The 23,654-nt window shown below is 43.2% G+C and overlaps 1 protein-coding gene across 1 annotated transcript in view; it reads right to left on the bottom strand.

The window, feature by feature from the left end:
- Positions 1-23,654, bottom strand: part of AMMECR1 (AMMECR nuclear protein 1) — a 534,200-nt gene that overhangs the window by 56,111 nt on the left and 454,435 nt on the right. Inside the window, exon 5 of the mRNA XM_086918441.1 lies at positions 85-181. Within this exon, the coding sequence (XP_086774567.1) occupies positions 85-181 (97 nt within the window). The remainder of the gene's footprint in view (positions 1-84; positions 182-23,654) is intronic.

The following is a 23,654-nucleotide window of genomic DNA, read 5'->3' as shown; positions in this document are numbered from 1 at the left end:
CTCTCAGTAATTAATGTTTTTATGTCCTCATACATTTGTACATTTATAATCTACACAATAAAAAAAGAATATCTAATCAAATACCTGGTCAGTTTTATCATTTTCCTGAACTCATTAGTAATTGGAGCTTTGTATCCTCCTTTTCTCAATAAAGAATCTATGGTTTGAATGTGGTCCCAGCCTATAAAGAAACAAATAACATTATCAACATTTTTATTTATAACGGGAACGGTTAAGTCGGAGATCATTACAAGCATGGTTAATATGCTTCCAATACAGACTTTTACCAACGCATAAAAAAGTTGCCACCCTCTAGCAGAACCAAAAATTATTTTAACCTTTAAAGTCAAAACCTCAGAAATAATCATACATTTGTTCAATGGACATTACCAATAGGTGGAACAGTTGCCTAGAGCAGTAGTAGAATCATCATATCTTCCTATTTACATTATCACTTCAATCCAAATTTGTGCAAGTGACAAAATCATCAAGAATAAGCGGAAAAGCATCACGATGATCATATGCACTCACAAATAATGCTATCAAGCAGCTTAGGATTCCCTATATATTATGATCAAATGTAAGTTAGTGATATGAACCAAGGGGAAAATGGTAAAATTAATATCTCCTAACAATATACTAAGGGGCATCATTTTAGATCAACAATTTGCAACATTCACTCAAATCTGGAGACCAATGTATTACATATACAAGTTAATTGCAAGCAAAGAGATGGCCAGCTACAATCCAGTCATTTAATGTGTAATATATATATATATATATATATATATATATATATATACACACACACACACACACACACAATATTGGAAATAGAAGTGTTAAATGGGAGCATAGTTCTTGTGAAATAAATGTGAACGTTTCAAAGTGATATACAGAATACAAAAAGCAGTAATGCTCCAATTCTTGTGCAATAGATAGATCAAATATATATATATATCTGTGAGCAAGGGCATCCGCCCGAAACGCGTCAGACCGTTGTGCTGTGGTGAAATAAAACAACTTTTGCCTGAAAACCTGGGACTCGCCGTGGTTTCTGTTTGCCAGATACGAGCTGGAGGTGAAGGGCCAGTATTCTTGGAGATATATATATATATATATATATATATATACACACACACACATAAGCAGGCGCTTCCGACGTTATCCGGGTATGAATTGCTGCCGGCCAGTAGTATATAGTTTTGTAGGATTTCGGTTTGATAGCATTTCTTATCTGTGACAGCCCTGTGAAACGCTCCGATTCACAGTGCACTGCTGATGCATTTAAGAGTGCGCGTTCAGTAGTGTGTGAACTCGAGTTTCACTACTTTATTTTTCCTTGCAATATGATATAGCGCAAACTCGACAACATGTCACAAGCACAATTTACATTACAGAAGAACACATTCATTTGTGGTAGGCACGGGGAGACAAAGCGATTTGCCTGGAATCACAGGATGTTGAGCTGATGCCGAGATTCGAACGTAGCTCCCCAGCTCTAAAGTTCGCAATTCTAGAACTTGTGGCGGGAGGTGTGTCTAAAAGTGTATGTCGGTGCTGGCCGTTAATGAGAGAGACCTGTGCATTTTTCAAATGGGTGGTGAAAAAATAGGAGTATGTTGCTGGAGATGTGGGCCGCCGTGCCACCAATGTACTTACCGGGGAGGGTAAACACCCATTATTCCGCAACTTTCTTTCCACATACCATCACTCCTCATACTTTCATTAGGAAAGTACCATGACTCCGCAATGCCATTATAATGCATGGCATTACATTTTATATGCTTTTACCACGCATACATTTACAACAAAATTCGTTGTAAATGCATGAATGGTAAAAACATTTTTTTTAAATGTTTGGATAAGGTAGGTATGGGTATAGGGGTATATATTTTGGGGTACTGAGGTATATGTTATGGGGTGTTTGGGTATTTTAAGGTTTCAGATTTAGTTTTGGGTTATGAGGTAAAGGGGTAGTTTCAGGGTTTAGGGATAGGTATGGGTTTTGGGGTACAGGGGTATATTAAGGGTTCAGGGCTAGGTTTGGGGGAATAGGAGCATTTTAAGGGTTCAGGGCTAGGTTTGGGTTTTGGGGCACAGGGGTATTTGTAGGGTTCAGGTTTTAGGGTACAGGGGTATTTTTAGGGTTCAGGGCTATGTTTGGGCTTTGGGGTACAGGGGTATTTTTAGCGTTCAGGGGTAGGTTTGTGTTTTGAGGTACAGGGGTATTTATAGGGTTCAGGGCTAGGTTTGGGTTTTGGGGTACAGGGGTATTTTAGGGTTTAGGGATAGGTGTGGGCTTTTGGGGTACAGGGTATATTTATAGGGTTAAGATGGGTTAGTGTTTAAGGGTGTTGGGGTATTTTGAGTAAGGGTGGGTTATGATTATGGGGTACAGGGGTATTTAAAGGGAGCAGGGTGGGATTAGTTTTTAGGGTTTAAAAGGTAAAAATAATATAAATAATGCAATTTAAAAGAATACACATGCATTTGCGTTCTAATGGCATGCGTGATCAAGTCATATGCGTTGTAAAAGTTTTAGAAATGATGTCTTTGGGAAGTATTAGTCCTGCGTTGTAAAAATTGCGGAGTGATGGTATGCAGGATGTTGGTTTGCGGAATATCACCACATATTCCCGGGGGAGGGATAGTCCCTTTCTTGCTATTTCCGTGGAGGTGGGCCTTGTGTCCGGATGTGCGTGGCGCGAGGCCTATGCACAACAGAAGTGGAAAATCTCCAGTGTGCGATTCAGGCGTCACCGGAAGTTAAGGCGAGATTACATTTCCTGCACAATGGCCCCTGTTTGCGCTACTTCCGGCCCTTAGGAATAGCGCCAAGCCTGATCTCAATACAGTAAAGCAGGTGCACATCACTGGGAGCGCGGGGCAAGCACACCCGGAGCTGGAATGTACAGAACCTGGGAAGAAAAAACAATGAAATATTGGGCACAACGCTAGCTTTTTTTCCCCGTAATCCCGCGCCCGGCACACGCCCACTCCCCCAGCACACGATATGAGACATGGCATGAAGAGCGGAATGTACCACACGCCCCCAGCGTTTGTCACGCCCCCAGCCCAACGCAGACACGCCCACAAGGGACTACTTTGCTGGCACGGTTCTTTTACCTTTTAAATGTATAGCCTATGTCCTTCTGCTGCAACTGCCCTTTCCAACGCTGTATTAGGTGTTATGATTGGTGCTGTGCTTCCTGAGATTACCCGCCTCAAAGGTTTGGGCTCTCCCTTTATTATATTAGAATATATATATATATATATATATATATATATATACACATACATATATATTGCACAGTGGGTATCTTTTAAGCTGAAGATCTGTCAATGAAGTCTGGAAATGTTGCAACAGATCTCATACATTGAAAAGTGGCGCTATCTCCATCTCAGTGCTAGTTGCAACGCAGATGTGATGCCACTGGAGTCATACTGTGCCACCCAGGCACCCTCAAATCAATACCTTGTCCATTTTTCTGAGCCCTCAGAGGCAGACAGGACAGCTGAGATCGAATATGACTTTTGAGTAACAATTCTAACTTGGAAATTTATTAGACACTCTATGCCTATGACCATCCCTCAGTACAGGAAGGAGGGCAGGATTGGGGGAATCTGCAGTTAAATAGAGTATCCACCAGAAACATGTAAGTTTCTTCTGATTGATAATTTTGCCTGCAGACTACATCTTTTGATTAGATACCACAGATAAGTAGAAAATCTTGCAGCACAAAAGTAACAAAATAGTTAACCTTTTCTCTTCCAAATCAAAGCTACAATGCTTTGCCAATGTGTTAAGGGAAGGCCATGTTGCCCACAACAAATCTGCTATGGGAACTCCATCTGGTGGGTCCATTTTTGCAAAAGCATCACATATTTTAATCCACATGTCCACCTTGGAGCTGATCATCAGATCTGAACTTTTGCCTGATGAATGATCTGAACTTTTGCCTGATAAATGAAGCAAACTGCCCTACGAGGGTTCAGCTGGTGTAACCTCTTTTTGGTGGAGAAATGTGGGAAGTGTAGAAGTCCCTTGAGGAAGGGGGTAGCCGCCTAAAGTAGGAAAGCTACTTCAGTTCTCAGACCCAGCTTTGCCTCTACAAACAGGCAAAGGGTGGACAGAGGGCTTGAGGTTGATTTACTACACTGAGAAAATGACCACCAAAACAGTGTTGAGGGTAAAAAGCTGTAACTTCAAACTGTTCCCCCACACCCCCCATCCAACAACCTCCTACCCGCAAAGCACCCTATCACTTGCCCATCTTTCTTTATATTTCGAGCACAAGCGCCGTCCCTCCACCTTCCCCTCACAGCACTGTTGACTATTTGAAACCCAGTCCTGAAGATGATCCCAATTAATGAGGATCGAAACGTCAACCGTTCAGCGCAATAAAAGGCGCAGCCCCCAGTGTGGCTCATCCAAATTAAACAAACATAACTGAGGAATTCATGTCTAGTTATTCATTTGGAGCCACATTGTTTTCCTTAACTCACTGTATATATTCAAGCACCATTCACTATGCGCCACATATGCTGACCACAATTGTCACTTGCGTCGCCAACTTTTGTTTCACTTGCACATGCTGACCACCAAGTCCAATGCGGGTTGTTTTGTTATCCATTCACTTACAGTGTTGTTATAACTGTAATACCGCCTAACATTTCCTTTCATTATATGATGCCATGAGCACTTTGATTAATCTTACCGAGTCTCCTGGTTTCTGTTCTTGTAATGCGTTATGCATACTTGTTTAATCATCTTTTTAATAATACTAGAATAATACTAGTTGGGATATTGTTTGTTTATTCTGCCTTTGACCATGGTCAGTGCTCCGCCATATCCAGTCTTCTGTTTTGTTTCTCAAGAGGTGGGCCCGTGGAAGAGTGAGCGTTGCTCCTCCTTGCTGTGGTGACAATAGAATCTGCCACTGTTTCCCTGTATGTACTTGGGGTTCTTTGAAGCAGGTATATCTTTTTTTCACCCTCCTTGGGGTGACTACCTTTGTTGAGGCTGGCTCCTTAAAGGCTTCCTTGCCTTGGTCTAGTATACTTTGTAGCATTGGGAGGAATTTGCTTCTCTTGATAGATTGCATCAGAGTCTCGAGGAGAAAACAGGAGTCTCCTTTCACCTCCTCTAACGGCACTCCGACAGTGTCTGCTGCCCTTTTCAGACTATTGTAAAGGCAATGTCGTCTGGTAGCGAAGCCTTCAAGGGGTAACAACAAACCTCCTCGGGGAACTGTGCTGCTTTTTCCTCCTCTGGATTGTCAAATTCTTCTTCAACCTCCTCCTCGCGAGTTGCTGGTGCCTCGAGGGCAGTCTCTTCCTCTTCAACATTTGAAGTCGTGGAAGGTCTGGCAGGAATCCTGAATTCCTTTAGTGTGCCAAACTCCTTCCATTGACAAAGCACCACCAATTCTGCCTCTAATCTGCTCTTACACCTCAAGATCTCTCTCAACATCTTGCGTCGGTAATGCGCTCTTCCTTGGTGTGACTGTTTCTGCCTCCGAAGGACTGGTGTTTTTTCCTTCAGGGCCTCTCGACCTGATCTTCGTCACTTTCATCTTGCACTCATCGATATTCCTGGTTTGTGATCTGTGGGACTCTTGGTCGTAGCTGACGCTCGGTGGTCATTTACTTTGACGCCTCTGCTGCCTTGTGTGCTTTTTTTCTCATGGTGCTTGGTATTCGAGGGGTTTGTTTACCTTTTCAGGTCATGTCGCAGTCCTTTATTGCTTTCTTCGAGGCATGTTTCCTTCCTGCGTCCCCCACAAGGATTTCTACATCCAAGCCTTCGTAGGCCAACTCTGCTGCCCCAACATGTTCTTCTTTGCTTGAGAAGCCCAAATCTTTCAGGGATACCTGTTGCTTCTGGCTGCTGTACATTGCTGCGTGATGTTTCTCTTTTGGCGGGCCTTGAGAGGTTTCAGCACAAATACAGCGCATGCATCGCAGTCCTTGTCCCTGTGGTCCCTTGGTAGACAGAGGTTACAAACCTTGTGTGCGCCGCGTTGTGCAAACTCGTGGTGGCAGTTTGGGCAAAGTTTAAAGGGAATATTGTCCATGACTCGTACCCTGCTTCATTCTCCAGCCACATGTTATTCTGATGGGATCCCTCTTCAGATTTCTGCAGAGTAAGGTTCCCTTCCTTCTCTGGTACCTTATTGTCTGTTAGTCGATTTTTCGCCCCCAAAAGGCCTACATTTTTGTGAATCTACTCCAAAACTTTGGAGCTTCTCCTTTTGATTCCAGACTCACCAGCAGAAAAAAAGAACCTGAAGATGGCTACCATGCACAGGATCTACCGGGGCACAGCCTGACATACAGAGGACGGATATTGTCAGTCGGCGACACTCACGTAGGAAGAAAAACCAGACTATTCTAGACCCAGCCACAAGATGGCGAAATAATGCACAGCATGGGAATCCAGAAAAAGGATTCATGCTGCAAAACATCTGTAGGAGTAATTTTGCAGCTTTAAGAATTTTCTGCATTCCCATGCTGAACACTAATTCACCATGGGACTGGAGTGGTTTTGAATTCTTTTTCTCTTTTTGATGTGGATGTCAAGCCAACCATTTGGTCCAGTATCCCTCCTTCAAAGAGGACAGTGGTATGCCCCGGAAACCCTTGAACATTGTGCTTCAGATTCCTTTTTACTCTTTTTGAGGACTTCCTTAGATGGGTTACTCCTCTTCCAATTTATTTTTCCCCCTGCCATTCACTTCCTCTCGGGAGATGGGAGAATCTACTGTGAATCTTGAAAATTCTTAAAGCTACAAAATTACCCCTACAGGTTAGTAATCATTTTTGCTTTGCAGCATGAATCTTTTCTGTGTTCACATGCCGTGCACTGACTTTGTAGAGGTACACTTTTTCGCTGAGAGGGTGGGATTAGCAGTTTTTTAAATACTTTGTCCCATCCAACATCCTTACTGGCTGGCTTAAATATCTTCTCTGTAATGTTTCGTAAAGGTGTGCGTGGAAGATCACATGGCTGCTATGCATATGTTGTTCAAGGATACGCTAACAAGGAAGGTGAGACGTGCTATCTTCTTCCTTGCTCCGCATTCTCCCAGTGAGTTTTCTCCCAGTGTTACCAACACTGTTCTGTAGCATGTACGGATTGTTTGAACAATCCATTTCACAATGGTTTCTTTGGTGACTGGAGAATGTTTGTTTGCTTGTGCAAAGGAAGTAAACAAAAAAACTTTCCCTCTTCCAAACTGGTTTTGTTTTTTGTAAGCAGTACATAACTGCCCTTTCAACATCCAGCTTGGGTCAGACTGTTTTATCCTGCTAGAAGAACACAGGTAAGTGTATGCTTTACGTAACGTAGAAGTAGGGCACCACTTTTGGGATAAACTGACTCTAGCCTTCTGTATTTGAAGATAAACATCCTTTCTTGTAAGGGTCTAGAGTAGATAATTTTCTTTCAATACATGATGGTAACCGGGAAGGTTGCCTTTAGCGTTCAAATGCTTGAATTCTGAACAATGCCGTTTTAAAAGGTGCTTTCATGTGCTGTGCCAGCACCAGGTTGAGATTCACATAGACATTGGGGCTGCCCATGGGAGTGCTATTCTTTGCTCCCTTCAGGAATATTTTGATAACTGGTGTGAAGAAACCTCTCCACAACTTCCATTGTATACACCACTATGACCACCAAGCATACATCGAGTGAGCATAGGAAAGTTTCTCATCTGGTAAAAATACCAGATACCACAGTTCTGTAGTGTCATGCCCTTACAAAGTCCTTTCCAGTACACCAGAGTAGGAACCTGCTCCACTTTGCATTTCTTTCTAGCTTCAAGTATCTCTGGGGCTCTTGCTGGTAGACCTAGATAACCAAACTCTAGGTCCTCAGAAACCATGTTGGTTGGCTCAGGGTAGCTGGTTCCAGATTGTATACCCAACCACCCTGGTACTGTCAATACGCCCTGGTGTGCTGGGACTTCAAGTCCCTGTTTTTTTGCCAGATCAATTAGGTCTGAAAACCCTGCTTGCCTGCCCACGGAAGTGCTATTAAAAGAAGTGCCATCTTTGCCTGCTTGCCTTTCTGTATTATCAGTAGAAGCAATGGAATTTGTAAAAGGCACAGGCAGATTTCTCTGACCAGTCTATAAACAAGGCCTTCTATATTGAGCCCGGTGCAGATTCCTGGATAAGATGCTTTGGGATTTAGAATTTTCTTGGGTTGCAAATGGGTCTATGTGTGGTGTGCCTCACTTTAGAATATGTCCTCTACCAACCGTTGCTTTAGTTACTACTACTGTGAAGCAATTACCGGTCTGAGTACCCTGTCTGCTTCTGTGTTTTGTACCAGGTAGGCAAGTCGCTAATGTGTGTTTTCTTATTTTATACAGTCCACTTCCGTGCTAGTTTGAACAGCAAGTGATTTGTCCCTCCAGTTTGTTGAGGTAGACCACAGTGGTCGCGTTGTGTAACTGGATCTGAACTGTCCTTTCTGCCAAGCGTCTGGAAGGCCTAGCAAGCCAAGAAGAGTTTTGAGCTCCAAAGCAGTATCAGTTTCATTGTTTCAATTAGACTCCATAAACCCCCTGAGGTTTAGCTTTCCCGTGTGTGGGATGAGTCTGCAGGCAGGACCACAGAGGGAGTTTGAAAGGTCTCTCGCTGTAATGTTTGTATTCTACCACTATCTTCTTGTGCACTAGGTCTGTGACCACTACTAGATCTTCCCACCTCCTAGTTAACTGTGACCATTGTCATCAGTTCTGGAGTGGCCTTATATGAACCCTCTCATAGAGCATGTAAGTTGCCATCAAGCTCATCACTTTCTCCACTGTTAGACATTGAATTTTCTGGTAGAGGCGAGCTTGCTCTATGTGAAAGCCTGGATTCTTCGTTACAGGGAAGGCTTTGGCTTTCACTTTGCCTGGTGTTTCTCCAAGGAACGTCTTTTCCCTCTTGGCTTGAGGATGATTTCCGTACGTTCAGGGAAAAGTCCAGTATGTGAAGTGTCATTATCATAGTTTGTATGAATGAATGAATAGGTTTATTTGCATTTGTTTACTAAAACCATTGTAATAAATTAATAAAAAGGAAAAACATTTTCTTGTAGAATAAAAAAGTTGATTAAATACGGTTCTTTAGTGCCAGCAATGGTCTCAGGTCTTGTTTTCAAATTTGGTTTTGACCGTTGCACTGTGGCCCCTCACGTGGGAGATTATCGCCACCCAGAATGTTCGGGGCTCTAGGGATGCTTTTAATGCCATACCTCTTGTTTTGGGATAATTCTTATGTAAGGTGCTATTACATGGCTAATTCATAATCTGGTAAGCCAGATTTGTGTCTGATCACGTACGACTGTAGTAAGCCATCTGGGGACAAAGCACTGTGAACTCGTAGCTTCGTTTGTCTTGTGGCTGAGACCAGTAAGGTGCGAGGGAGCTTTAGGCTTGATTTCTGCTTCCTAGGCTTGGTACGTTCTCTTTTGAGGACCTTTGTTTGAAGTAATCCGGGATCAGCGTTTGGACTGTTCGAGGGCAAGGTGCAGTTGCAGGGTGGGGATAGATGGTTTGCCTGATTGATTGTACAATTCTTCCACAGTGGGGCAAAATGTTGGGTTCTCTTTGTGTGAAGCATTTAGCAGGGGCCACTAGGCAGGTGTTTGCTTTTTCAATTAGGCATAATTGTCTAAGGAGGATCCTCCTTTCGGTTGTTAGGGCCGGGCAGTGGCACAAAAGATGTAGCCAAGACTCTCGCTTATAGTTGCACAGACGGCATGTCCCTTCTGTGCTTTGGTTTGCCCAAGCTTGGCTAAAGCCTGTGATTGGCAATGCCAGCAGCAGCATGTACATAATCTCTCTTCTGACTTTGGGGTTCAGCGGGGTGGCAAGGCAGGCCTGCGGTTTGTTTACCGTATACGAGTCATTCAGGGGGATTAGGAAAGCAGACGTTTTTAGCGTTGCCGGGTCTTGCTGGAATGAGACTAGTTTATTTGGTTTTTCCATGCGGCGTATGAGATATGAGGCAGGACGAGTGCTGGTTCATTTATATCTATGGAAGCCAGGGCTTTCTTGAGTGGAGTGTTCCATGGGGAGCCAGATTTTTCAAATGCATCTCTGAGGCGGCTCTTTAAATATTAAGCTCATGCAGCTCGGATAATCTATTTGTACATTTATCCTGCCTAGATGGTTGAACAAGAAAATTTGAAGAGAGACTGACTCAACATATGCCAGACCTGGCTGAAGAACGCTTTACAGGAAATTAAGAGGTCGGATATTGCTGGAAAATCGTCCATGACTGAAGGCCCAGCACGCAGAGACACGCAGTTGAAACAGATTATGGCGCGAGATGCTACGCGACCCCCATGGCGTACACGCTGTGACAAGGCGGCACTACAGATCTCAAAAAGCTGTGGCAGCATACACAGGATTGTTTCGGTGAGAGCTGCCAGGGCAATACTCCCCTGCGGATCGAGGTAGGTTTGAGTGGGGGACCGGTGTGATTTGCTCAATGCCTAACTGCTACGGACTTCTGCTGGCGGAGAGGGCGCACTGAGACAAGGCCCCTGCCAAGACCAGCGCTATCACATTAAGAGCAGACTAGAGGCCAAATATGTGCGGCGCGTGGGGAGGCCGAAATAGCGCTCTCAGCTAGATCGGATAGACAACGCTTGACCGTCGGTTAATGGCACGTTATTACAGACTAAGAAGACAGGCAACAACCTGCGCCATACAGAGAAGCATAACCAGATGCCGATACTACAAGGGCAGTGCACTAAATATTGAGGCATACTTCATCATTTCTTTGCTGACCGCAGAAACTCTCAAGATTACAAGTAGGATTTCAAAGACCACTATGCACTGCTGAAACAATCACACTGCGAAGGGTGAAGTGAGGACATATTGCTGGCTCCATATATGCATAAGTTGGCAGGCAGACAATCCTCAATCACGAGGCGACAATACAGAGGCGCAACAAGAGGTACCTGAACCACCACTAGAGAGACGCTCCAGAGAGAGAGGTCCAACCCTCTCCTGCATCACTTTACAAGAACACATTATTGCAAGGCAGAATTTCGGAAAAGGAACTTCTACATGCATGAAGACATGCACCCCACTGCAATCCATGTGACATGGGCTAGGTTGGAACACTGGGAGATATCTAGAGGCGTGGGACCATGGAGAGAGGCAGAAGAACAACTAGCGTGAACATATTTCAAACATTCCCGGTCTGAATTGACACTATCCTCTCTGGCTTTAGGAGTGTCTCATAGGAGCTGGAGACTGATGCCACTTACATTGTTAGATAGGGCATTCCGGACAGAGCAGGGGCAAGAAATCGCTGAATTTTTTCCAACGAAACCTGGGCTCAGTTGCGCGTATTGAGACAGTATGGGAGTCCTTCAAGGTCACGATTTGTGGCTTCTGCATTGCTAATAGCTCTGGGGTCCTTCAGGAGATCCTCCAAACCGTACAGTAACTAGAAGGGGAACTGAAGAGATTAGAAGGAGAGATGGCACGAATGGGACATTTCAAAAGGAATTTAGAGAAGATTTCGGAGTATAAAGATACAGCAGACAGGGGGAACGATCGGGTAAAGCTCTAGCGGAAGAAATTCGTAAACCTTGGTTCTCCAGCTATGTGCTAGAAATATCAGCCAAAGAGGGTACTAGACACAGAGATAATGTGGACATACTTAATGCATTCACTACACACTATACAGTACTGGCCGGCAACAGCCGTTAGATCGGGCCAGCTATTTAGATGTTGGGCTGGTTGGGGAACTCAAGAGGGATTTTTTGGCAGCTCCCCTTCAAGAGGATGAAATCCATGCCGCAATAATGCAAATGAAGTCAGGTAAGACACCTGGCTTGGATGGGCTTCCGATAGACTTCTACAAAACGTATATTGATCCAACTCATACCCATACTGAAAAAAGTTTATGAAAATCCCAGGAAACTGGCACTCTACCTCGATCAATGAGGGAAGCGCTTCTAACATCGCTTAAAAAGCCTGGGAAACCTACGGATCAATGTGATTCGTACAGACCACTCTCAATAATGACACAAAAATCCTTGTCAATATACTAACAGGTTAAGCCTGCTAATAAGGAACTGCACACTTAGAGGAGCACAACTCTACGTCGCAAGACTGGGACACTTACTCTGGAAGTTGCACCAATAAAGGTAAAAACCTTTGGTATTTAACTTTGCCTGTACAGAAGTGCTCTTATAATGGATTTCCTTCTGTGTTCCTAGCAGTAGATAGTCACAATTCGAAGTAGGACATGGTTTTCATTACAGGCATGATTACCATAAAACTGTATTGGGGGCATTTTTGGCTAGATTTTGTGGTATACACATTTGTATGTTTCTGATACTCTTTCTTATCGCATGGCTTAAGGTCAGTCAATGTCCTGAGGAGACACTTACAAAACTGCAATTATAGGGTTGAAATGCACAGGCCGTTTTGGACCTGGCTTCATATTAGACTATCAGTTCTTCAGTGGTATATTTCTTCTAAGACGTCACAGGTGTCCCACCTTTATTTTACTATGATTCTGGCCGTGCGTATTGGATTAGGAACTGTAAACGTCCACTATTTGTTCCCTTGACAACTAAATGAGACTGACATTTAGGTTGAAATGGTTAAGCAGTTTTTTGCAAATAATAGATCTAATTGGTTTTTAACACTCAAATTTGATACATTTCAGCAAGTATCTTTTGGTGATGGACTTTATCGCTAAACACCCCTCAATCTTGGGCTTTCAATTTTGATAGATGAGAATCCTAAATAAAGTGTAATTCTAACCTATTACACGTATAATGGTCTCCCCTATGAAAGCTTTTGGAAAAAGTGTGCATTCGTTTTTAGGAAGTAAAAGCATATAGTAACGTTTTTCAAGAGGTACTATAAAGAGTCATATAAAAGTGCAAAGTTCATTGGCCATTTATTTCCCTTCAATATTGACAATTACGGTCCAACCCTATGATCTTTACAAAGGCACAACACCCTTTGTTTTCTTCCTGTACTGCAAAGGCTGAGCAGCTATTTTCAACTGATGTAAAAGCAATTACAAATCTAACCTGTCTATAGCCTCCATTTTTATAGCTAGGTGGACTAAAAAAAGCCTACTGCAGAGCAAACATACTCAAATAGTGTTGAGTTGGGTGCTCCAAGAGACGCTTTGTTCTTTTTATTATTTACATAAGTACGTGGCCTTGGTTCGGAGGATGAGATTCTGGTCAGCTTAAATGTGGATAACAGTCATATGGTGTCGGAATACCAGCTCATGCCGGCTACACAATTGGCAGATTAGTCCTATCAAGAATATGGGCCACAATGGATTCATAAATTGACGGGAGGGTTTGGGGAACTTACGTATGCAGAAGAGTAAAAGATGGCCTACCCAAGAACCAACCTACAGCTGCAATATGTGCCATCTTACCAAAAGAAAGAAAGATATTGACCTGCGGCGAAAGACACTATGGACTTTGAGACGCCATAGCAATTGCAATTCCAAGAACACAGTATATTATGATATGCATTTGTGGGCTAAAGTATCTTAGCACGATTACTAGGTCAGCCAAGATAATGATCAATGAACATAGGAGCACGTTTGGGTACAAAAGAACAGCCACTAAGATGATGCGCCACTTTACGGAGAAGAGGCACAAAGAGGAAGACTTCTCATGGTACACCCTAGAGCGATTATAACCCGGGATGAATATATCCAATGCCCTGCTGGAATTCAAACAAAGATGGTCTACTTACTACACCCGAATACCCTTGGATTTAATGATACAATGGCCCCGGTTAGACTTTGGCTAAGGATTAGGGCGAATGACAATTCAATCAAAGTGATTCTGATCTGATCACTGAATCTGTGACGTACAAAAAAGTAGGAACTGCATACTCTTCCTCCAAGAGTCGTTGAGTTATAATAGAAACACCATAAAGCATACTGTGAGATGCATCCAGGACAAGTGATACACCCCCTAAGCAAAAACAAATAGCCCCCAATGTAACACTCTTGTGGCGTTTGGATGGTGATGTTATTCTCCCACATGGGTTGGATACCATATGAATAAGTTACTTACCTTCGGTAGAGACAGGACCTAGCCGAAGAGTCCTTACATAGAACCCTCCCAGGACAGGAACAGCAATGTCCTAACATCCTTCAACGAGACAGACATAACCTCTGAGAATACTACTGTACAGGAAAGAGCAGTGTCCAGAAATAAAGAAGGAAGAACCTGCAACACTATAAGGATATCCGCAAGGAGGAATATCCCATGTCAGGCTCAATATGAAAGCAAACAGTTTGCAGTGTGGGGAGGATGGGAGGGGCATTGGGAATCTGCCAGATACCGCATTACCGAAGGCAAGTAATTTATTAATTTGATAAATATCTAGCCAAAGATTCCTTATTTAGAATCAGATACCCAAATCATACACTCTCCAGAGGGACTGCGACTGGGACTACCAAAGAATAAACCGGCCATAGGAGACCGTAAAGAAAGGACAGCTGAGGAAAGAAAAAAAATAATTCCAACTCAGACCTTAAAGTCTTGCATAAGTGACTAGGATTATACACCGAAAACCATGGGAGCAGAATGCAGATTAGACAAGTCACTGCCCAAGGTACAAAACAGGAGAAACCAGAAAGTTTCAACTCTAATGGCATCTGAGCAATGCATATAATGAACCCAATATTGGTCAACTTATCTGCCATACACACACACAAAGGTGTCTCAGTACACTGCAGCCACACCTGCACCACTGTTTTCCGCCCAATTATGTAGAATAGACAGCACAGACTGTATGGGTAAGGCTGTGTCTGAGTCATATTTCCGTAAGGAGGTCAAACTTTTTCCCATCAAGCAAATGAAAGATATTAAAAGCATATTTAGATATTTATCTGCAATTCAGCAGACCGGCTAAAAAAGTAGAGTCTTACAACGCAGTAGGCAGTAAAGCGTTCCTGAGTAAACGCAACACGGTCTTACCCCACATAGCACATTTTGCAGCAGTCAAGACAAAGTTTAGGCCGGACACTTAAGAGTACCACCCCACTAAAAACCTCAGATTATATTTATGACCAGACAAGAGGAAGTCGGGCAACTTTTGAACAAGTAGCAATTCATTTCTCAAGTAGACCGAGTCGACAGCTGTCTGCTAGGCAAACCAGCAGCATGACTGGTGTTGGACGTGACTCAGACGCAGACAGGCTTGTCTTCAGCGCTCAGGTAGTGCACTCTGTATGAGTGTCCGCAGCACTGCACTTAAATACAATGTAACAAGGCCAATTCCAACCACTAGAGCGCGCCCACCTAAAAATTGCACCTTTGTGGTGGATTCTGGTAAGAAACCAGGAAGTACCCAAGAATATCACAATTGTAAAAGCCTTCCCCCTGATCAAAACACAGTAAAATTAGTAGCTAATCACACTCTAGTTACCTACTAAGATCAACAGCAAAATGGAGCCTTAAGTCAGTGTTTATAGTCCAAACCACTGGTTACAAGGCAGGACTATTGTTGACCAAGTTAGGAGTAAAAGGGCAAGGGTTCTGGTTAGTTGAATGATATTGTGTGCTTGGGAGGAATGCCCTTGAGCTCCGGTCTGGTACACCTTAACAGCATGTTCTGGGCTAAGCCACAATAAAACTAGTTTGCTTCCTACCGCCCTCATCATTTGGTAATGACAACCACTAAGTTATGGGCTTATAGTCATGGTCCTTCATATCGCTATTAACTATGGAGTATATGTTTTCCCTACCAGAATCATTCCAATGCATATGGTTGGTGTGTTTAGGTGTATAAGAGTGCTTGCAACAGGTTATCACGTGCACATGCCCTATATATAATTATTACTCAATAGAGGGTTGTTACGACTATCATTATTTCTATCTTGCACCCACATTAACAGCAATTCAGAGTATATGATACTGACCTAGAGCTGCCTCCCTCCCTCATACAAGATGTTATTACCTACCCGCATCATATTCAGGGCACTATTGGATACAGCACGCTGGGCAACTTCAGAGTTTCCAATGACACTCACCAGCCCGTTATACCAGAATTAATTTGCAATATGGATATACCGCGAGAAACAAATACATCACTATTATGCATACCGCAGTAATTTGGACACATGGCTTTTTAACCACAGGAAGAGTAATCTTCTCTGATCCACCACTTGTGGCTAATGAATACACGTGTTAAGTTGGCAACATGAATTAACTAACAACTGTAATGAGATGTACTTTGTAGCAATGGGATTTTTTTTTTGGTGACCAGGGACAGGTCATCTCTATTTTTCTCCACCTTTTATCTACTCCGATCCCTGATGACTATCCATAACATTTCAGGTAAAACTTTGAAATGATTTTTATAAAAGAAAGCCAATTTCTGTTTTTAGTGTGCTAATACTTGAGTGGTCCCCCCTCCTTAGTAAGTGGCAGATCTCGTGACAGGCTATCCACCCTGACAAGGTCCTCTTGTGAATCACCTTGCCTTTCTTTGCAGCAGGAAACCCCACAAAGAGCAGATCAAAACAATGTTCCTTGTGCAGTCGATGTAAAAGCTCAGCACCTTTTTAATAACTAGATGGAGCCTCTTTACCGCTCTCAAGGTGTGAGGTAAGGGCAAAGAATGCTGGTAGAGTGATTGACTGGCCAACGTAGAATTAAGTTACAACCTTTAGTGGGAAGATTACCTCAATACTAATTTGGTCAAAAAGAAGGTGGCGTAAAGTGGTTGTACCAACACCACCTGCAGTTCTATTGTGTGGCGCACCAAAGTGATAGCATTAAGACATTTCAGTTTTCAATGTTAAGAGCCATAAGGAGCAGTTGTACAGAGGATCAAAGGGCATGCATATTAGAAATTTCAAATCCAGGTTCAGGTCCCAGAGGGGAATCACAAACTGTTTTGAGGGAGGGTGAATACTAGAGTCAAAATCTTAATACAATACATCACAATTGGTGACTTAAACAAGGAAGGTTAGTCAGTTAAAAATAGAAAACTGACAGAGCTGCCAAGATAACCATTTACAATACCTACTCAAAGACCTTGATAGCTAATGAAAGAACATCAGAGTTTAGCTTGTAAGAGGTCAGCATTTCAGGCACCACTCCAGGCAAACATTTCTTTAGGTATCCTGTGGAGATGCACTTTGTAAACGGGAATCTATCAGGCTGCAGAAATGACAAACACTTGGTTATCAACCCAAACCCACTCAGGTGCAGTCATTAAATCTCCACATATGGAGGTGTAGGCTATGGTCTTTTGCTGAGAAATTTCATCCCGTAGTGGTACACTGACTGGAGGTCAGATGCTTACGAGCCCTGGGTACCACACTACATCAGACCGATGTCTGCACAGAGTCTAATATTGGCATCAGGTATTCCACCAGCAGAGTCTGCCAGTGCCAGTGTGGCAGCAACCAGAATGGGCCTCAAAGCCAGCATGGAAGGTTGTACTGGAGTCAGCACAGGGCTTGAAAGGAGCCCCGAGAAGGCAGACTTCGTTAAGGGCAGACCTTCTGGCAGTAGTCCATCAGGAAAATCTGCAGCATCCAAATGGCCTGAAGGCACACAGAAGTGCACCACAAATCTGCAGCATGACCTCCTTCAAAGCCACTATCTGCAGAAGAGTCAACCAAGGTCTGGGAAACGGAATGGTTACCTGTAGGAGTAGTTTTGTAGCTTTAAGAATTTTCTTGATTCGCATGCGCATTATTCCACCATCTGGTGGTTGGGCCGGGAATTGTCTTTCTAGTTTTTTTATGCCATTTGGTGGTATGTGCCCGCTCGGATGAAGTCAGTCTTATGTCCTGGAAGCCTCTGTGCTAGGGTGCCATGTTCAGATTTGTTTCACTCTAGCCACTGTCTTGCCGTTTTAGCTTCTGTTCCGAGTCCTGGTGTACCTCCCTTCTGTTGCATAATTCCATTCTGAGCAGTCTAGAGGGTCGCATGTGAATCCAGGAAATTCTTTGAGCTATAAAATTACTCCTAAAGGCCTGCCACCATTTCAGTGTACAGCATGAATCTTTTCTGTCTTCACATACTATGTACTTATTCAGTAATGGGAAGGTACCTGCGGTGGGGCGATATTTGTGGAGAGGGGCTATTGGGGATGGATGGAGTAGGCTGGGTGTAAAAGAGTAATTGCAAACAGGTGTCCGAGTACCCTTTGATCCGCCAGTGCCTTTTTGCTAGCTTTAAGTATTCCCACACAATAGTTTATAGGGAATGTGTGCATGGAAGACCATGTGGCCACCTTGCTTATTTATAGACAAGTTAGAAATGAATGAGAGAATCACAATTTTTCTTTTTTTTCACTTTTAGAGTGTGACTGTGGTTTCCCTTCTTTTGCCACTTATTGGAATCATTTTTGGATTGGTTTACGATCCACCTTGCAATAGTTCCTTTTGAGACAAGTGAACCCCTAGTCACAAGGGAAAATAAATTATGAACTGCTTCCCTTTCCTGGCAGTTTTTTCTGCAGACAGTACAAGACCGCCCTTCTGATGTTAAGTTTGAAGAGATCATTCACTAAGATTTTGGCTGTTCGAAATAAACCGGTAGTTGTAGAACTTAATTTACATGGAAATGTGATATCCTTTTTTGCAAGAACTATGGGCTGTCATTGCCACCTTAGCTTTATAGATTTGCAGACAAGGTTGTTGGGAGAGCCTGGAGTTCACTATCCATTCTTAAAGACATTATCACAATTGAGAAGGCTTTTGCGACTATCAAGTCCCCGAGTGCTGCACTGTGCATGGGTTCAAAGGTTGGTCTCATGAGTGGACTTGGCACTAAGCTTAGGTACCACATTAGTGTGGGAGTTGATCTTGGCAGCGCTATACTTGTTTACCCCCATAAGAATGTATTGATGGCTAGAGTTTGGAAGAAACTGCATCCTAGGACTCCTTGTGTAAACCGCTAAAGATGACAGGTTTACCTTGAGAGGAATAGGAGAGCCCATCTATCAGATAAGTGAGTTATTGGAGGATGGTTGTGCCATTGGTGCAGCCTTCCTCCAAACCTGTGCTGTTACACCAGTGTATGTACCTATTCCATTTGGATGTGAAGCATTTACTAGTAGTAAGCTTTCATGTCTCTTGAGGACCTCTACAGTTCATAAAAGTAGGATCCTGTGACCAAACTATGTCCTCAGTGCAGATAAGCTCAGTGAAGCTGGTTCTGGGCGGTATACTTGCCCACCTCTGTAAAGTTAATAAGCCCTAGTGAATTGGCAGTTTGATAACTCATCTTGCACCAATTCAAATAGCTAAGAGAACCAGGTTTGCTAGCACATTGTGGTCTATCAGGATTAGGGCACCTTTGTCTGATTGCATTTCATTAACACCAACGGTATGAATAGAATTGGGGTAAAAATGTACACAAATTTCCCTGAACAGTGTGATGGTTCATTTTCCAGTGACTGATGCAAAGATCTGGCTGCTTATAGTCTCATGTTTCAAACTCTACTATGGATGGAGTGCCCTACATGTGAAACATTTCCTCCACTACTTTTAGTTTTTAGCTCCCACTTGCTAGAGTTATTTGTCGGCTTAGCCTCTCTTCTTCTGTGTTTTGTACTCCTGGCAGGTGTATTGCCACTAGGTTTGTTTTTCTGAATGGTCCATTTCCATACGCGTTGTGCTAGTTTTAACAGCATGTATGATCTTGTCCCTCCTAGTCTGCTGAGGTTAAACATGGTGGTAGAGTTGTTCATAAGGATCCGTACAGTACATTCTATGACTTTTGCCAGGTAAACTGCCTCGATTTCTAAGACAATTATGGATGTTACTACTTCCTTGGGGCACCCTGGGCCTCGGATGTTCAGCAAGCCCATGTGCCTCCCACCATGTTGGATGCATCCGTTAAATCCTGACAGACTTTGCTGTGTGAAAGGTCTTCCCTCTAATGTTTGTGTGACACCATTGTACTTCCTTGTGCACCCTCTCACAGCAATCACAAGATTCTCCCAACACCAGTTTGCCTGTGAACCTTGCCTCTTGTAGTGGGAGAGGATGTGGCCGTACAGCCAGAGTTCCAACTTTGGAACTGGAGTACCAGGTTTGAGTGTGTGCTCCACATTCTGTGATTCTGAGCAAATCTGCCTAAAAAATAAAACGTGACCTTGCATGTGGTCAATGGTGCTCATTTAAAGTGCTCCAATACTTTTGGGCTGGGTCTGCGCTTCATAAAACTGCATAAGAAAAAAAAAAAAGAAGTGGCCCCATGTGAATCTTGACATTTGATATAAGTGGTATGTAGGATGCCACATGTCCAACAGCTTCCCCATTGTCAGAGGTTGACTCTTTGGAACAAACTGTCACCAGAAATGCTTAAGTGGAATGGAGTCTTGCTCCCAGGAAGACCTTTACCCTCTCTGGAATTGGCAAATATTTCTCTAGGTTTGGTTTGAATCCTAATCTATGAGCTCACCACATACTGTATGCTGAGGTGGAACGTTTGAATGACCTGGCCTTTACCAAGCAATCATCTAAGTATTGATCTGCATGTGTTCACAAGTGTGCTGCCACTGTTGCTAAATATTTTGTGAACACCTTGAAGTAAACTTTATCCCAAAAGGCACAAATCTGAACTGGTAATGTTTTTCTGGTTACGATGAACCTCATAATGCCTTGTGGCCATTCATAGGTATGTGCATGTGTGGATCCTTGATTTATATAGTTGCACAATAGAGTTGCGTACTCAAGCATGTGATAAACATCTGCGGTGTTGCCAATCTGAATTTGTGTCCTGAGCAATTCTCAATTTTCGTGGGTCCAATATGAGCGATAGTCTTCTGCTCTTGGTACTCAAATCACTATTTTGGTAGCAAGATTGGCACCGCTTTTTTTAGGAAAATGTCTTCCTGCTGGTTGTCGGTCTTTGTTCAGATTGTTAGGAACTGTCTTAACAGTTCTATACAATGGCCATATTGGTAGATCCATTTGTCGGAGATAATGCCTCTCCACATCTGGAGAAACCCTCAGATTCACCCTCTTACAGATGTCTTTTGTTGAGAGGGCCCCCTGGACAGCCACTTCTTGTTCGGTCAAATACGCAGGGGAACTACCACTGTGGTACTGCTGTCTATATACTGGCTTGTGGTGTAAAGGTGGCCTGAGGGGTGGTAAGACCTGCTCATCTCCTAGCTGGGATACTTGTCAACAGAGTTCCAACCCTAAACAAGTCTAAGATTTGCAGGGCACCCATGGGCATGGCTGTCTCATTGGCCTACTACAGGAATCACTCACTACATTGGCAAAAAAGCCTTACTTCCTGAACAGCATGTTAATAACTGCAGCCTGGACTTCCTGCCTGAAACCAGAAACTCCAAGTTGAGTGTCTTTTCATGGTGGTGCCTCAGCATAGTTGCCTGCTAGCAGGGTTTGCTATATCCCGCACTGATTTGAGGAATAGTCAAAGATGGTGTGGGAGCACCCCGCTGACCTCTCAGCCCGGGTTCGCCTCTGGCTTGCTGGGAAGTGTAGTTTTTCTTCAAGTGTTCAAGTTTTTCGCTAGAGTTAGCGCAGGAAGTACTGATCTCTAAAGATCAGTACTTCCTGCGCTAACTCTAGCGAAAAACTTGAACACTTGAAGAAAAACTACACTTCCCAGCAAGCCAGAGGCGAACCCGGGCTGAGAGGTCAGCGGGGTGCTCCCACACTATCTTTGACTGATTTGAGGAATATTTGCAATGTTTTTGCCCTCAGTATTCACTGACTACTATATTCTTCTGGGAGATGCAGCATGACATTTTGATTCTCTTACCACTGCTGGTGCCAATCCCTATTGGCATCACAGTTAGAGATGCAGTATTGATGACTGCTGAACTATCTTCCTCCACACCATGTGTGTTTTGCTCTGTGTCTGGTGGGGACCCAATGCCAGCCGTAGTGTGTGCACCCTCTTTCGGGCTATAGTGATGATGGATCAGTGGTGACGTTGCCCTTGAAGTAAACTTGATCTCCTGTGCACAAGGTTTATTTTTCCACCCAAGGGGTGATGTCCTTAGCAGATGCAGGCTCTCTAAAAGGCTACGCGCCCTTGATATAGTCCACCTGTCAGCATGGAATTACAGGAAGGTCTTGGACAGGAAACATGATTTAGCCGTTTCCTCTTTTTTACGGACTTGCTGCCCTTAACACCAGGGGATTGTATACTGGCCGTTGGAGGGGTAATTGCTTCAAAGGGTGTGTGTTGAACCCTTGCTCTGCAGAGTCAGTGTCTAGTTCATGCCTTCTCTTCAGATGTGTTAAAATTGTCCCTCTTCAAACATGCCGGGGCTCATTAAAGGAGTTCTTCTTCTTACTGTTCTAGAGGTTCTGGTGTTAATGGATGCTCTAGATCCATGGTTTCCTCTATTTATGGTCTCTGGGGTTTTAGATGAACCCAGTATTCTTTTAAGGAATCTTACAACTTCTGTTTCAAGGGAGATTCCATTTCAGCATTGAGACAGTTTTTTCCTTATGGCTTCAAGTAAGTGTTTTTTTCATAGAGGTCATAGATTGTCTTTCAGAATCAAGGCTAGATAGGAGGGTGTACGTGGGTGTACGTGCAATGGTGTTTTGCATAGCAGGGTTCTTTTTTTATTGCCCTCTATTGTCGATTTCAGTGTCAAGGTAAATTTCGAGGACTTACTGAGAATCTTGCCTCAGTACCATTGAGCCCTTGGGTGGTCAACTGGCACTTTTTGGGGATCTTTTCCTTTGACGAACAACTTTTCTGTGTTTCCCCTTTTCACCCTAATTACCTAGGCATCAGATCCTTTCCCCTCTGGGAGCTGGGTTTCCTCATGGTTTCTTCTTCACTTGAAAGGCCCAGGTCCAGAATTGAAGCATGCTTGTATGTCTGTGTAATGGAGTAGTGTGTCCACTTATTTCTCCCTGTTCAAGGCCCTTGGCTAAAACTCTGCACATGCACTTTATCCCTCTGAGGTGTGATCCTTTGTTAAATAGAAGTTGCAGACTTTTCTATCAGTTTCCATACTTCATGGTTAGAGGGATTTAAGTCCATGATTTATCTTGCTCCCTGATCTTTTCTTCACTTGAGTTTTGGGACTAAAAGTTCTGCTTTTTTTTGTTGCCAAGCCTTTTTTAATACATCATCTAATACAGATACAGGATACCCCCTGTCTCAAACTGCTGATACATTTAATCTGCTTGATCGGCGAATTCTTGATCTTATGAGCAATTATGCCTTGCCCTTTAGAATTCACCAAATGGTATACTCCACTTTAGCGAATATGGATGCCCACTGTTGGAGTGCAGCAAAACGTTTTCTGCTGGTGGGTTTCCCATTATACTTTAGTACAGATTTTATTATCTTGAATGTAATACTTTCACACGAAGAAAAGTTTGTTCCGTTGCATGGATTTCATTGGTAAATCTTAGACTTTGGTGATTATTGTTCAATGTTTGTATATAATGGTGAAGTTCTCCTTCACTCCCATCCATGACTAAAAACAAGTCATCAATAAAAACGAACCCATAAAATCACAAGCTTCAACCCTGATGCATTTTCTGTCCACACAGTTGGATTCCTACCATCTCATCGTTAAGTTGGCAAAGGTGGGAGCAAAAAACGTGACCATAGCAGTCCCTTTCTTTTGTAAACAATACTTTTTTCCAAAGAGGAACACATTGTG

Source organism: Lissotriton vulgaris, chromosome 4_1, assembly GCF_964263255.1.
Source record: "Lissotriton vulgaris chromosome 4_1, aLisVul1.2, whole genome shotgun sequence".
NCBI classification, from domain to species: domain Eukaryota; kingdom Metazoa; phylum Chordata; class Amphibia; order Caudata; family Salamandridae; genus Lissotriton; species Lissotriton vulgaris.
This window is presented reverse-complemented; position numbering and strand designations above follow the sequence as displayed.